The sequence below is a fragment of the Anneissia japonica genome, unplaced genomic scaffold (assembly GCF_011630105.1).
Source record: "Anneissia japonica isolate Jap-2015-1 unplaced genomic scaffold, ASM1163010v1 scaffold232_len381862_cov165, whole genome shotgun sequence".
Classification (NCBI taxonomy): Eukaryota; Metazoa; Echinodermata; class Crinoidea; order Comatulida; family Comatulidae; genus Anneissia; species Anneissia japonica.
Window position 1 is genome coordinate 135,344 of NW_022702252.1, and position 17,170 is coordinate 152,513.

At 32.5% G+C, this 17,170-nt stretch overlaps 1 protein-coding gene across 4 annotated transcripts in view; it reads right to left on the reverse strand.

Annotated features, from left to right (window-relative positions):
- LOC117103816 (synaptotagmin-14-like) overlaps window positions 1-7,318 on the reverse strand; it is a 17,062-nt gene extending 9,744 nt beyond the window's left edge. For all 4 annotated transcript variants that reach the window (XM_033244439.1, XM_033244437.1, XM_033244440.1 and 1 more), the window contains exons 1-2: window positions 7,205-7,318; window positions 277-438 (exon numbers count right to left, since the gene is read on the reverse strand). In XM_033244439.1, coding sequence (XP_033100330.1) covers window positions 277-438; window positions 7,205-7,238 — 196 coding nt within the window. In that variant the 5' untranslated portion in view covers window positions 7,239-7,318. The remainder of the gene's footprint in view (window positions 1-276; window positions 439-7,204) is intronic.
- Between the last annotated feature and the right edge of the window lie 9,852 nt (window positions 7,319-17,170).

A 17,170-nucleotide genomic window follows, 5' to 3' on the forward strand; every position in this document is an offset into this window, starting at 1 on the left:
TTTTCGGGTCTTCGGTCTTTGTTTTGTAGACACCCATATAGCTGTCTCTTATACACATCTAGATGTGTATAAGAGACAGATATATATATATATAATTATTAAAAATTCAATAAAAGTAGTACATTAAAAAGTAATGTAATCAAACAAATTATTATAAGAAAAATAATGATACATCTGTATATCTACATGTTATCAAACAATCCTGAAACACTGCTGAATATGTTTACATATCTTACAAAATTGCTGAGCACTACATTTACAAAGTGCGCCACATACCTAAGCGTTGTTTCTTTTCTCTTGGCTTTTTCCCTTCCTCCATGCATGGGCACCCACCACAGTTTGAGAAGCATAGCGCTTTACTTAGGTACAAGAAAAACATGATGACCAGCAGTAGAAGAATGACCACTATGGTGAGGAACACAATAGCCTCATCAGGAACTAAAAATAAAAGAAATGGGAAGTAAAATCTCATAATACATTCTGAATTTGTTACTCAAATTTCACAAAGAATTAGCAATATTTAAATTAAGCAGCATTCACAATTTCAGTTTTCTTTTGGCTATAAATAATGAACTAAATATAGCAAAATTATAAACTTTGTTTATCTTCATTTACATTGAACGCTATGAAAGCCACAATATTCCATTTATTCACTCTCTTTGGTTATTGGGTGAAAATGCCATTTGTTTTAGCCTGTTGGCTGTGGACACACTAAAGTTAAGTGCATACATGATGGTATAAAGGATGCAAAAAGGTTTATTTTATTTTCTAAACATTGTAGATTCTGTATCTGAGAATGTCGTGGATTGGATAAAAGAAGAAGATTGGTAGGAGTTAGGGAGAAGATGACTTTTGGGAAGCACGTAATACAACAAATACTCAAATCTATTAAAGAAAGTAAAACTAAGACAGAAACTAAGCAAAAAAAAAAAAAAAACCAAAGAAAATGTATGAATCATACCTTAGGTTTATAGAATAACACTCATATGATTAAAACTTAATACAGTACAACTGTACAATACAACTTAGTACAGTAGTTGCAACTTACAATTTACTATTCACATTCATAAGCAGGTACCACAAAAAAATACTCAAGTCTAATAAAAACAAAAGTAAGACTAACATAGAAATCAAACCAAAACAAAAAAACAAAAAAACAAAACAAATGTACGAATCATACCATAAGTTTATAGAATAACACTCATATGATTAAAACTTAATACAGTACAACTGTACAATACAACTTAGTACAGTAGTTGCAACTTCATATTACTTCACATTCATATATATAGTTGAAGTTCTATATGACTAAAATCAAGGATTGGCAAGCAACATCTTTCACACTATTCAAGAGAAGCAGCAGAAAACAACTGAAATATTTCCTCATAATTCACATGACAAATCACTATTATTAACAGCCTACAATATCATACAAAATATAATAAAATTGAATTCGGACAGTCAATAGAAAACACTGCTTTAATGCTTTATTGTTGTACTGTACTACTACAGATTTTTTTTTTGTTGTTGTTTCAAGAATTTATGACAATCAATATCAACCATTCCTATACTCCTATAAAGTTATGGATTTTGTAACACATCTGTAAATCAGTGAACAATTGTTTTGATTTGTGTTTCTTTGGAAGTTATTCAATTTTTTTTAATTCTTCCATCTTTTGGGGTTTTTCCACATTTCAGCACGGATAATATAATAAGCATAATTAAATAGAAAGACTCACAGTGACTAATAATGGATATGAATTGTAACCTGAGTGAATACCAAGAGTAATTATAGGTAGCTTGAATAAATGATTGAAATGAAGGAAAGGTTGATTTCTGCTTGGTTGTGATTAATTTTATTATATACAGTAAAACGACCTGGTGGCAAGATGCTTGCCTTCCAATCCCAGGGTTCTCATGTTTAAACCCTTGTTATACTGCAAGTTTTTTTCTCACAACTAAAACCAGCTCCACTCTTTAAATCTTGTAAGGAGACTTAGCTTATGAAACACCATTCTATCATGTAATGAAAGAGTTATGTACTTGATACATTGAATGTGAAAGAAATTGATTAAAAAAAAAAAATCAAATATAAAAAGCTACAATCAGAGAACAAACGGACTTGAATGAATAAAAAATGCTCAGGTATAAAAAAAAACAATTAAAAATATATTTTGTTAAACATTAATCATTAATTAACTTTTCATCCAAGCAAATAACAAAAAAAGAAGTATAAGCAATAGAGTACACTTAAAAATGGAAACACAAATAAATTTTAAAATACTTACGTGCAAAATCTATGAAATGGAAGCAGAGGCAAAAATGAATTCAAAATATTTTAGAATTATAATTAAAAAATATAATGTACTTAACCAAGCAGTTTGACGCATGACCCAGTTAGCAATTTGAACCTTATTCGCGATTCATGGTAGTAAAAGGCCGTAATTAAAGTAACTTAAATTCAGCTTTAAATGTTGAAAATGTTAAAGGCAAAGTAGTGTGACAGTCCAAAGGCGAAAAACAGCTAAGAACGTCAAGGTTTAACATGCGTTCATGACACACATGCATATGGTTAGCCATCAGGGCCGTTATCTTCATAAAAAGCACCATAATGATTCATAAGCGCTGTAATGCCATTCATTTTCAACCAATCACAGGTTTCGGATGACGCCAACAGGGTCATAATGAAAGCGCCATTAACGTGTTACAAAAAAAGCGTCGTGATCATAATAAAAGCGCCGTAATCATAATGAAAGCGCCGTAATCATAATGAAAGCACCGTAATCATAATAAAAGCGCCGTCATGATATTCACTTTTAACCAATCACAGGCTTAGAATTACGCCAGCAGGGTCATAATGATTACAGCGTTAACTTCTTCAATAAAAGCGCCGCTTTGAGTAGTTGGCGCAAGGGCCACACTATTGGCCAATCACATTCCTTCTTTCATGTTTGCAGAATTGAACGAACATGTGATGGATGATGGGGATTTTAGCCTGCGTGATGAGTAACTACCGGTAAATCCTTAGAATAGTCCTCTATCTAGCCTAGGCCTAGGGTAGGCCTGCCTAGCCTAGCTAGGTCTAGAGTTACGTCAATCATTAAGTCATTAAAACATTATTATTATTATTATTAGGCCTATTATTATTATTATTATTATTATTATTTAAAAACATTAAAATCATTAAAACATTATTATTATTATTATTATTAAAAAACATTAAAATCATTAAAACATTATTATTATTATTATTATTATTATTATTATTATTTAAAAACATTAAAATCATTAAAACATTATTTTCATTAGGATTGAGAGGAAAAAATGTGGGTCTTCGTTTTTCTGATCTTTGGTTTTCGTTTTGTAGACACCCATATAGGGTGTCATATAAAACGAAGACCCTTAAGTATTTCTTGATATTCCTCATTTTATTCTGATAAAATAATGAAACAGGTACTTGGCAACTGTTTTATGATGATTTTGAAATACTTTCAATAAGATAATTGAGAAATAATTGGAGGTCTTCATTTTTCGGGTCTTCGGTCTTTGTTTTGTAGACACCCATATAGGGTGTCTATAAGACAAAGACCTTTGAAAATTTCACAAACAGACGGCCAAAAAAATTGTAATTTTGATTTTGTGACAGCCTGGTGTATTAATATTATCATCAAAATAAAATAGAAAATATAGGGGTCTTCGTTTTTGGGTCTTCAGTCTTTGGCCTTCATTTTATAGACACCCCTTGGCTAGGCCTATAAAACAGATAAATAAAAACCGTTAGAAATCAGTTCATTAGACCCCTGCACACTCCGACTTGCACCTTCGGCCGCGCCTGGATGGTCTCACTCCTCGCTATGAAAGACGGATTGTGATTGGCTAAAAGTGTGACCCTTGCGCCAGCTACTCAAAGCGGCGTTTTTCTAATTTTGATAACGCCGCCGCCGCCGCTTTTATTGAACAAGTTAACGCCGTAATCAATTATGACCCTTATGGCATCATTCTAAGCCTGTGATTGGTTGTAAAATTAACAACATGACGGCGCTTTTTATATGATTACGGCGCTTTAATGTAACACGTTAACAGCGCTTTCATTATGACCCTGTTGGCGTCATTCTAATCCTGTAACTGGTTGAAAATGAATGGCATGACAGCGCTTTAATTATGATTACAGCGTTTTTATTATGATTACAGCGCTTTCATTATGATTACGGCACTTTTATTATGATCACGGCGCTTTTTTTGTAACAAGTTAACGGCACTTTCATTATGACCCTGTTGGCGTCATCCTAAACCTGTGATTGGTTGTAAATAAATGGCATTACGGCGCTTTATATGAAGATAACGGCACTATCATTATGATTACGGCGCTTTCATTATGGCCCTGATGGCTAACCATACACACAAGTACATGGTACCTGCACTTTTAGGTGAGTCAAATGGGCAAATGGTTAAGCCAGAGGTACCATAAACTACAGTCATAAACATTTGCCGTGGGTTTGAGTGGAGGCTGGCTATGGTTCTAGTGGTGACTTTTTATATATGTGTCCCTAACCATTAATTTACTTGTGAACATCGGTAAAATGGGGGAGAGGTTAGCAAAAAAAAAAAACCCTTCCTCACTCATCAGTTTTTATTCTTTGATAGGGTGATAAACTAGATATTTTTTTTTATAGGGCCTAATAAATTCAGGTTTTATTATTATCATACAATAACCATGGAGGTATTATTGAGAAGATCACTCGAAAATACTACGCGCACGTAGCGCTATGCAGATGAGCCAAGAACAAAGCTGCCGCAGCGCGTGAAGGACGTTTGCGCGATGCCTTTGAAGTCTGATGTGTTCCCCGGGCCATCAAATTTTCAGCAGGCATAGTTTACCAAAAAATTGAACATGGCGAAACGGAGAGCACCTTCTTTTCTCGATGTGCACTACATACAGTCCATCACTATGGCTGCGCAATCGTTTCCACAATAAAGCTAATACATTGATTTAAGAAATACCAAACATAATAATATTTTCCAAAAAAAAGTTTTGAATTTAATGAAACATTTACATCAGCTTTAAAGGTATGGTATATTTCATCTTGAATTTCCATAAATCGGATAAAACTCGATAATTCTAATTTTAACAGACATTAATTAAGGAGTGATGGAGGATTATAATATTAAGTCATTTTAGGGTTAACAAGGGTTAACAATTAGAAAAATGAATCCAAAATTAGAGCAATTTTCATTTTTACGCTGCCTTAGCTTTATAGTCGAACCAATCGATTTTTAGACAAAATTATATTAAACACAGAAGTAATTTTAACAGAAATATTTTAAGAAATCTTTTCCTGAAATATACAAATAATAACATACTAAAATTCCGAAAAAATCCAATCAGGGGAACATTGTTCATTATAAAGATATTTAATAGGTTAAAATCAAACGCTTTATTGCACAACTGCTCTGCTGAAGCGTAAAAACGCATGTCGTTACCAAGTTGTTGCTAACAAAAAAATGTGAATTATGGGGTAATACGCTCACACGCGATCCAAAGGCGGGGAACAGATTGGTTTGTCGCATCAAAGGGATCTGTGGCCGAGTGATCTCCTTCTCAATAATACCTCCATGTAATAACTAAAAACTAACTTGTTCCTACTAAATAATACTAGTTATTTCAAGAAAGAGTTAAGTCCTGTCAAAGACTATAAAATTTTACTAGACAAACTCATGTGACTTGCCATGGTCATAATGACCATATTATAGTCACATCATGACTATGGGCATACAACAGTTTTTTCATGTCAAAGAAAATTGCAAAGAGAAGAAAGACTAAAGTGTTCTTACATCCTTTATGTGTGTCTGTCTATTTTAATGTTGAAATTTTATTAACAGTTAAAAATTTACATGAAAAACATGTGGCACAAATTATCTGTTTTGCTTTATCCAATTTTGTTCAAACATTTACACTTGATCTCTTTCTGTTATTTTGAAGTGCATGTAGGCCTACTGTATGCTACAGTATATAGCACTAAAGTTTACATCCACTAATCTGAATTACTGTAGTACAAGGATTGTATTTATATTGATTCATACTAATCATCTAATAAATAACTTAACAAAAAAAAGATTTTGCCATCACTTAGCAACAAAGCCTTAATTTACAGTGTCAACAGCATTGGAATCCCCTGGCAGGGAAGAAGTCAACTATTTTGTTGGGAACACTGCTTTAGAAAAGCATTTCTACATCCTATAATAGTGTCATTTCAGGAATTTAGACTCGTTCTTTTATATTGCTCCAATACAGGTGGTAGGTGCTAAAAGTAAATTTGGACTCCTGTCGGTAAACTTGGACCTTTCGTTGGGAACCCCATGTTTTTATTAATATTTTAAAGGAGCATAGTATAATTTAAGAATGAAGGTATTGTAAACTGAATACATAGGCCGTATTCGACTTATCGTTCTTCGTTATACCACACCCACCTGCGCAGTGGTAAAATCCTACTTAACGAAGACGACAAGTCGAATAGAAAACTGGTAAATACTCGACAAAACAAAATGGCTGCACAGTTACTGCGATGCATGCTGCATAATCAAGGCTACTTCGGATTGTGGCAGTATGGGTTTTTCGTAAAAAAAATTTTTAATTCAGTTTTTTAATGCTGTTAGTCTACAATTATTTTTTGACTTCAATTTGGGTATATATTATCTTATTTTCTGAAATTTAAACTAAATTATATTAACGCAAATGTTGTTGCTAAACTGACCAATCGGCCATATTTTTTTGGTCACGTGCATATCTTAACGCTGATTAACACATTCTGGTTACGTTAATTTTCGTTATCAACGAAGTCTATTTTACGAACCAGTCAAATGAAAATAATACTCAAGGAAATTCGTACTCAACGAAATGAACCAGTCAAATATTAAGCCTATTGTATACCATCTATCCTACTATCAAGGGCAAATACCAATTATTCTGGTATTTATAAATCTTACACAATTTTCTAAGCACACAGCTTTACAATATCTATTCAAAATAAATTCTTTTCTGAAAAGTTATCTCCCTATTGTGTACGACATCAAGTAAACATATGCTTTAGAAATTATGATTTTCCTTCACAATTTTAACTTGAGAATTGAAAACATTGTCAAACTACACCTCAAATCCAATAAAATCCATTTAAAATTTTTGAAAGAAAATAAAAATTCAACTTGCCTTTAAAAGGCATATTTGCAAAAGTCACATTCATTTTTCAGTCCCCGCTCATACGATATTATCCAGTCTAATATTCTAGGTCCAAATGTTCCCAAAGTGCATAGCTTGTGTCTTCATATATGAACTGCTTTATTATAGATTCACAGAGATTTATAGGTATTACTAAGCATCCATTCTTTTGTATTTCAACTGGCTGTTGAAATGTCAGATCCATGAAATATAATTATTACAGTAGTTTTATGTGAGGTAATTACTCAAGAATATTTGCAAGTATTTTTTATGTAAACAAACCTATTTTTTCTAGACATAGACTATTTCTAAATTTTTATTTCTCTTTCTTTTACTTAAAAAAGTAATCATATACAACTGGTTAAAATTTTATAAATTTTAAAACTTTCAATTTAATTGTTAATTCCTTTCAGTTTTGCTGTAATAATATAATTTTTCAATTTTTTTAAAGTAATTACAATAGAAAATGTGTGTTTTAGTACAATAATAAAACAAATATGAAACAAATATCATGTGTGGACTTCATAGAATCAAATTTAGTCAAAAACTTGCCTTCCACTCACATATTCAAAAATCATAATAATAATAATAATAATGTTATACTTATAAATGCCTTGCGCAAGGACACAAGCAAAAAGCATGTGATGGATTGAACCTCTGATCACAAACTTGGGAAGCAGTACTGTAACCACTGCAAGAAACCACTCCTACAAAACAGTCACTAACTCATGTTCATGGCTAGATTTTTCCAGTCGCATGTTAAACAAATAAATAAAAGGAAAAACTAAAATTTAAATACATCAGATATGAATACCATTAAAAATAAATATGCTAATGATATACTATTTATATGATCAATTTTTGTCACATACAGTAAAATGCAGCCAAATTTTATTAATGTATTGTTTTATTAAGAAAGTACAATACAGTGTAAAGCATACATGACTTTTACCTAAAATATTGTTGCCTTTTTCCTACCTTTCCGATCCATACGTCTAACATGTATGCCTATTTTGTGCGACTCCAATGAAGCATTTAATATCAAATGGTACTTTGTATTCTGTACTTCAACACTCATTACCAAGTCATCACTTTATAATAATAGTCATAACAAACAAGAATATATAAATACTTTAAAAGATATAATTTTTGACATATTTTATTTTTGAAGTTATATTTTTGATATTATTGAACAAAATTAAAGTTTATTTTAACTATCTTGTTAATAACAATAATAGATTTATAAAATGTAATTTTTTCCAATCAGACATTATCAAAGGCATAGGTATATATAAAACCTTGGACAATTGCTGACCCTGAAATCATGGGGAAGTGCAAGGCAAGGAAACATAAAGTTACATAGCCATAACAAAAAATAGTGACTTCATAAAATACTGAAAAAAAGCAATGATAAATTTTCCTTGAGCTGAAAGGGCACATTAAAACTATGTTGGATGCTTGAATTTTAACAGAATATAATGGGTTAGACAGGTTAATAAAAATTAAATTTTTTTAAAGGACTAACAATACTTATATAGATGGATGCTGGATTTATTAAAAATAGCCGGCAGTTAATAACATGCATGATTCTTTATTCAGCCGATACATTATGGCTGCTGAAAAACATTAAAACAACTAATATCACAAGGCATAATGCAAGCTCATTAATTATGCAAATCTTTACAGTAGAGAAAAGAACATTAGAATAAATAAATACAAAATAGAGAGCGTCACAACACATCACCATATTTACTAAGGCGAAACTAGTCAGTGGCGTATCTAGGAAATAGAGGGCGCCTAGTGAGGAGAGAGTCTACACCACCTCAGCTCCTACGATGGCTGAGGAAAGACAATTTAATAAGACTATGGCACTTCTAGATGGACAAAAATGGCACTCTCACACTTAAATTTGCTTATATTTTCTCTTTTTCTCCATTTTTTAAATAATTTTTAAAAATTCAAATGGGAGGGGGATTCGACTCAGCCCCCTTGACTCTGCCACTGCCAGTGTGAGAGCTGGCTCTATACTATATAATGATGATAATTTGACCTATTTTTGTTTTTTTCTAACAAATTGTATTTCTAATGTTTGTTATCTTTAGCATTTTGCTGTTTTGTATTTGTGAATAAGTTTTGTGATGCAAACCATTTCAGCTTTGGCTGCTGTTTGTAATTGTTTTTATATGCTTATACCTAAATAAATGAATAAATATTTTTAAAAATTGTTTTCATTGATACCATTGCATTGATAAATTTTACTGATCTGTGTACACACCCCATCTATTAAACTCTATGGACCAGGGCCATTACAAAACATCTTTTTCATTACTTACCTAAATGCTGAGTCTATGACTACAGTCAAAAAACGAATGCAGTTATATTTTATTCTCAATTAAGAAAGTCAGGAAGCCACATTATCATATAATAACTTAATGTACTGTAGAATTCTTGGGTGTTATGTTTTTAATTTACATTATTTTATACAGTAACCATTTTGGGGAGTCACCTGATGGTATTAAGATAACTTTTTTGGAAATCCTGTCATGTATCATTACTTTCTCATTACTGTTACATGAATTTTTTCATGTCTCTGTATTTTAATGATAAAATAAATGAAATAATTTTTTTTTCCCAACATTTTTATTTTAACAACATAAGCAGGCTTTCTCTTATGTTGGTTTTCAAATTCGGTAATAGTCACTCGATTAAATGTAAAAACAGTCCTGAAATGATTATTTCAAATAATTGAAACATTAATATATTAATATTTTTATTATTATTTTGCTCTTGTAGACTATCACAATCCTGACGTCAGGATAATAAAGAATAATATATTTCAATTATTATGGTACATTAAAAATTCAGTGTTGCTAGTATATACAGTAGTCTTGTCTATTTTGCCAGCCCAAATATTATTTGACTACATCCTTAGCCTGCACCACATATTTTCTAAAACAAACTTCTTTTTTTGAAGTAATTTCTAAAGTAGAAATTGATTAAACAAATTTTCTGGAATGCTGAGGCCTCAAGTGAATGTTTTGTAACTGTGATGCCTCTGCTATGACAGTGGGTGGATTAAGCATCTCCAATAGTCAACTATGCCCTAAGCTTTATACAGAAAATTATTGCATGCTCTTACTGTCCCATTTACCAGCAAACCCTTTAAAAGGGCATTCAGGCGGGTTGGTGAACCAGGTTTTGCCAGAATCTTATCTCAATAATCCAATTAAACATCAAAGAAGAAATGAGAAGAAAATCAAAGAGAAATGAGAGAAAAAAAAAGAAAACAAACGTTTTTGATTTTAGTCCTGTATTACTTTATGACTTTTGATTTACTTTTATATGCTTCTGTGTTATCTGGCCTGATATGTGTGCTTCTTGTGTGATAAGTGGTGTAGTATAGAGTTCAGTATGTACTGTATGTCTTTATGTTTATAATTGTGAGTACCGTACAGTCATGTGACTGGGTATACAGTTGTGTATGGATATATATGTACTTATGTACTGTGTGTGTATTTCATGTACATTTGTATAGTGTTTGTATAATTGTTCATGTGATTGTTTGCATCACTTCATTTTGCCTTAAGTTTTTTTAGTTTTAGGATTGCTTTTAATTTAATTGCTTTTCCTTAATGTCCTTTTTGAAATTTTGAATTGTCGTTTTCTTAGCATAAGTCTTTTTTGTGAACTTTACTGTACATTTTGTTTTGGACGCACCTTGATTGAGAAGTGTGCCACTGATTGAAAAGTGTAGTTCCTAATAAATTATTATTATTACATCAAAGAAGAATACCTCTACTTAAAGAGTCATTATCACAGCAGGCATTGCTGTTTCTCAATAAATTACCAGTATAGTATTTAAAAACCAGGCTGGAAAATTTTTAAAAACCTGTTGTTAAAAAAAATTGGCATTTTTATTACCTTAGCTACAATTTCAGATAAAAATCATAATAGATGCTTTTGAATTTTAAAAATCAATGACTTAAGTTAGAAGTTACAACATGGTTTTTGATTTATTTGTGCTAGTCTTCTTATGAACTATTCACAACTAATGAGCTTCACTGTTAATCTTGTTACAAAATTCCCTGAAGCAGTAATTAATAGAGATAAGAAGAGATCGGCAAAACCTGGTTCAAATATTGAAAATTTGGTAAATGGTGAAGTTTCCTCATGAATGTCACATGACCTCCTCTTCCACCTAAAGAAGAGCACTATGTGCTCTAAAGACAATGTAAAGTCAAAATAAAACGAATGTTCTACTAATTCCAGTGTCTTACTTGTGCCATGTAAACAAAATAACTATTCTTTTCATACTAATAAGCAAATTTAGTAACTTCACTTCAGCAACACTAAATTTCTTAATCCATTATGTAAACAAATATTTTTATAAATAAATTTGAAATCGAACCCAAATTATTCAAAGTATGTTAATAGTTGCCTGGTTGGGTTTTCATTAAACCGAAGTACATATACATTGCCATCGTTCACTACTCAGACAATCATAATCAAATAGTGGTAGATATCAGAGTCTCCATACCCTGTCCTACCAAACTTTCTATAGTAATTTTATTTAAATATGAAGCACTTACAGTATGGGTTTTTGGAAATAGACATGACTCCTGAGCGAACATCTAGCCTGGAAGTGACAGGCGAAGATTATATTTTACAAAGATCAACATACTATCCTTTCTTCCTAGCCTAACTGGAATAAAGTCTTTCTTCAATAAGTTATGGTTGGGTGACAACAAAAACACACTATTCATTCAAAAAGTTAAAAACTGGGTTGTTCCATTTCATAATAGGTATTTTCAACATTAAATTTTAATCAGGACAAATTTAAGAGAAAATAACAACTATATAATTCTATAATTAAAGTTTTATGGTACTAACATTTTTGATGTATTTTGAATGCTTTTTTACTTCAAATTACTATTTAATGATAAATTTTCTTTTAGCAAATAGTTTTGCCAAAAACATCCAGACAGAGGAGAAAATAACTTTAAAATAAAATGTTATTGGTGAGTATAAACAGTGTAGTAATGGGATGGTTAAATGCTTTAAATTTATATACAGTAATTAGGAACAAATATACATATCATATTTTTGTAGATTTCAAGGAATTGACAGGCATAATAAAAATAAAGAACTTTTATTTTTTCTGAAATTTCCATTTTTTGGTGGCAGCTAATTAGCCAAAAATGAAATTTTATTTTTTGTTGAAATCAACATTATTTGCAGGAGCGACGTGTTCATTAAACACGGTGTAAAAAACGTCTTGCCTAATGGCAAAGAAATGTACTGCAACACATTTCCGAAAGCTCGCAGACTTATTGTTCTTAATTGGGTAAAAGGGTGTGGCTGTAACTACCTAGCAGACAAGAAGCAGTACTATAGTTTCATGTTCCGTCATTCCACAATGAGGCTGAAATCAATCCCATACAGTTACGACAAGCATGTAATGGGTTATCTAAATTGCACACCAAGCCAGATGTGTATACTGGACCTCCATTTTAAAATCTTATCCTAGAAGACTTGGTTTTACCAACCAAACCCTAAACAAAAAGCTTTGCCAACCAGCGTCAATATTTAGGCTCTAAAGGGCATCAGCAAGAACTGGAATTTAGGCTGTATTATAATCTTGGCAATACTACAATTTTTCGGCTTATCAAAGTGCTGCGCAACCAGACCCATGGAGATGTCACCAGTACAATTCCTTCAGTTGCTCTCCTTGTTTTTTGGATAAGATATTTAGCCGATGGTTCCATGTTCGATAAGGCCCACGTGGGTGTTAAAGAACTGTAATGTAAGTGCAACGTAAAAACGCAGTACACTCCTCAGAAAAAGAGTAGGGGATTGTCCCAGGTGTGCTGCCGCCTTTAACATGAAGATTTTGTAGCCTAATTCACAATTCAGGACTTAGCCTAATTCACAATTCAGGACTCACTGGAAACAAGTATTTCTTCGCCATTCAAGATATAGTAGAATTCTTTGACGATGTTACAAGTGCACCAGAGTAATTTTAAAACTGCACAAGAAAATCTGTGCAGGAGAATCTTGTATTGTTTCAATAATTAACCATTACAAATGTGTGCGAAAATGTGTTCTCTGTCATTTTGGGGTAGTCTTTTTACAACTAAAAATTTGTTACAATATGCATTTTTTCTTGAGAATAAAAAATATATTTTTGAGCCATGTACGAGGCGGCAAGTACATTCTTTGATTTTATCCGGGCAGTATAAAGCACCAAGATTTTCACAGTGTTATTGGAGCTAGTTCATTCGAGAAGACTAGACATGAAAGCATATTGATCAGATAGAGGGTTTTGGTGTATAGTTATAGCCCTTGAATCCACCACTGCTCAAAACATTCTTTATCCAAAGTAGTCATAATCACGAAAAATAGGCATGAAAAACCAGACCATCCTAAAAACAAATATATGCACCCTCGCCTCAGCATTCACTAAGACATACTCTGAGTCAAGTGCTTACTCGATGGAGTTTAATGTCTTATGGTAGGTGAATCCCATTGGGAATAGGAGAATATTTTCCTTTATTGCCTGCCATCACTATCTAAGAGTAAAACAGATTAAGTAAAATAAATAAATAAAATACCCTGGGAAGGACGTAGATCGCCTTTGAAAGGTGGGGGGGTGGGGGTGGAGACATTTCGTGAGTTGACACCGACTTCAGACCCACCGTGGTTGGGGCTGAGGTGAGAAAATTTGAGGAAATAGTACCTCTAGATGCAAGAAATGACACTTTTAGTAGGCCTAAAATTCATCATCATCACATCACTATTATAGGCCCTAGTCAAAATGAAGTGCCAACAAATTTCTCATGATCTTTTATCAGGGATTTTCGGCATCCATAGAGATCTTATTATATGTGATATACCACAGAAAATAAAGCTTAAAAACATTGTCTTTGAGTTCAGTATGTAATTTACATACTTTAAAGTAGTGATTTGAGGAAATACAGTAGTAACTCTAAATGGCCGGAAATGACTTCATCATCATCACATTATCATTTTATAGTCAAAATGAGGTGCCAACAAATTTCCCATGAGCTTTTATCAGAGATCTACTTAATATCCAGGACAACTTAGGAGTATTAATACTTATAGCTTACTGAGCTTTAACCATAATATTGGTGCAATTTTTATTATCACTGCTATTATAATGTTGTTATTACTATTATTATTAGTAGTAGTGGTCATTATTATCATCATTATTATTATTATTATGCTCATCATTATTATACCTTGATTCATATTTTTATTACTGCTGTTATGATGTGATGTATCTATGATTTCTTGTTGTTGGTATTTAACAACTCAGTTTTGTAATTCAGATGTAATTCTGCAAGATACTGTTTTATGTACAAATTATTTAAATAAAGATACCGTAATATATACTAAAATAATTATGATCAACAAATCACAACTTTCTTTTTTGCCTTTTAGCACAATTTTCTTCACTTTTTAATGTTATTAATATTATTATCTATTATCATTATCACCATCGTCCTCATCATCATCATCATTATTATTATTATAAACAAAACTTTATAAAAGCTTGCGAAAGGATAAAAACCAAACTGAACCATATACAATTTCACATTTCTGTATCTTAAAAAGACCTGGCCCGGGATTTATGGATTTAAGATTTTGAGTGATCCCAGGAAAGATTTTGTATCGGCTAGCAAAAACAAGCTTTAAAATTTTAACACCCCTGGATATGTCCCTGCGAAAGGCCTGGGTCCAGACATTTCTTTTTTAATTGGCAATTATTGTACATTTATGCATGTTTTGGTGGTTAGTATGAGAACTCAAGAGTAGGCCTCAAATGAGTCTCACACTAACAGATCTGCAACTAAAATATAATATTAGTGATTCTGTATTAATAGATGTGTATAAGAGACAGTATCAAAGTGCTGCGCAACCAGACCCATGGAGATGTCACCAGTACAATTCCTTCAGTTGCTCTCCTTGTTTTTTGGATAAGATATTTAGCCGATGGTTCCATGTTCGATAAGGCCCACGTGGGTGTTAAAGAACTGTAATGTAAGTGCAACGTAAAAACGCAGTACACTCCTCAGAAAAAGAGTAGGGGATTGTCCCAGGTGTGCTGCCGCCTTTAACATGAAGATTTTGTAGCCTAATTCACAATTCAGGACTTAGCCTAATTCACAATTCAGGACTCACTGGAAACAAGTATTTCTTCGCCATTCAAGATATAGTAGAATTCTTTGACGATGTTACAAGTGCACCAGAGTAATTTTAAAACTGCACAAGAAAATCTGTGCAGGAGAATCTTGTATTGTTTCAATAATTAACCATTACAAATGTGTGCGAAAATGTGTTCTCTGTCATTTTGGGGTAGTCTTTTTACAACTAAAAATTTGTTACAATATGCATTTTTTCTTGAGAATAAAAAATATATTTTTGAGCCATGTACGAGGCGGCAAGTACATTCTTTGATTTTATCCCACCTCAGCCCAACCATGGTTGGGGCTGAGTAAGAAAATTTAGGATTATGTCACCTCTATTTTTTACAATTTTGAAAAAATTAGGGTTTCCCAGGCTGGCTGGGCCCCACTGATGACCATAATATTAAGTGATAGGATAGAGCCAGCTAATTTTTGGTGGTTTTTGTCAAGGCTTTGCACCCACCAAACTTTTTTGGAGACCCAGTTTGAGGAACCTTGCTCTGTTACTCTCAACTGGTTGAAATATCACATAAAATGATGCCAATTAAAATTATTGCTAAATAACTACCAGTAGATCAACTGAATAGAAGCCAATTTATCAAAGAAAGTTTCACTCATAAGCATTAAATAGAATATTTTGTAAATAGCATTCAGTTTTCTATATTTTTTGTGTTTGGTAATTGTTTGTACACAGGTCCCTCAACACAATATGCAGTCTTTTAACGCCAACATAACAGTACCAGATAATTTAAATGATTTTTGTGATTTGTTCATATTAATGATTGATTATTATATAATGAGTAAAGATATTTGATAGAAGCTAGTAGATTGTTGAAAGATAAAATGAGGTATGGCTGAATCAGTATAATAGTATCTGCAGCAGGAAGAATATATACAGGGGAGCTTGAGTGAATATCCATCACTCAACCTTTCTCTTTACACACTGTACTGAAGTACTGTACACACATTTCGCAGGGGCATACTCCCGCACCCCCCAGGGTAGTGTTGTCTCGATCAGCCCCACTTTCGGGCCACGCCCTCCCTTTTGGACATCTCTGGATCCACCCCTGGCATTGACAGATAAATTGTGCTATATAAAATACATGTTTTTAAATTGGTAATAATATTATTGGAAATATATAATTTTATAAAAACAGATTTCTCAAAATATTTTCTTTGCACAATCTTATCTGAAGTTGTCTACATGTTGAAATATGTATTTAGAGAAAAAGTATAGAGGAAATACAAGACCTATGTACAGTATTACACTTAAATTTTCAAAAGGACAAGTTTCCAATATTTTTTCCCCAGGGGTGGATCCCCCCCCCCCAACTCAAAAAAAAAGAAGAAAAGTATGGTACTCCAAAACAAGCGAATTTTCTAGTTGAATTCCCACCCACTCAGAATTTGGAAGAAACCAACATCAGGGAGATCTGTTTAAATGAGCTTTTAACAAATTTATTTTGCTGTGCATGGTGAATCCCATCGGCACTCAATTCAGTTGATAATACAGCTAGAAAAACATGCAAATATTGTGAATGCGCAAGATTTGTTATTTTTCCTTGCAGAAGACTCCCGCAACTTGGGGGAAACTTGCGACCCCTGCATGTTTTTCTGGATCGACCTGTTTTTCCTTAAAAAAACTGAAAAATTGTGTGTAGGCCAGCGACGAGTATACTTGTCTCACAGGGTGTTGCTGAGGGCGCTAAGGATGACTATACTTGTCAAAATCGGGGTAACATTTTACATT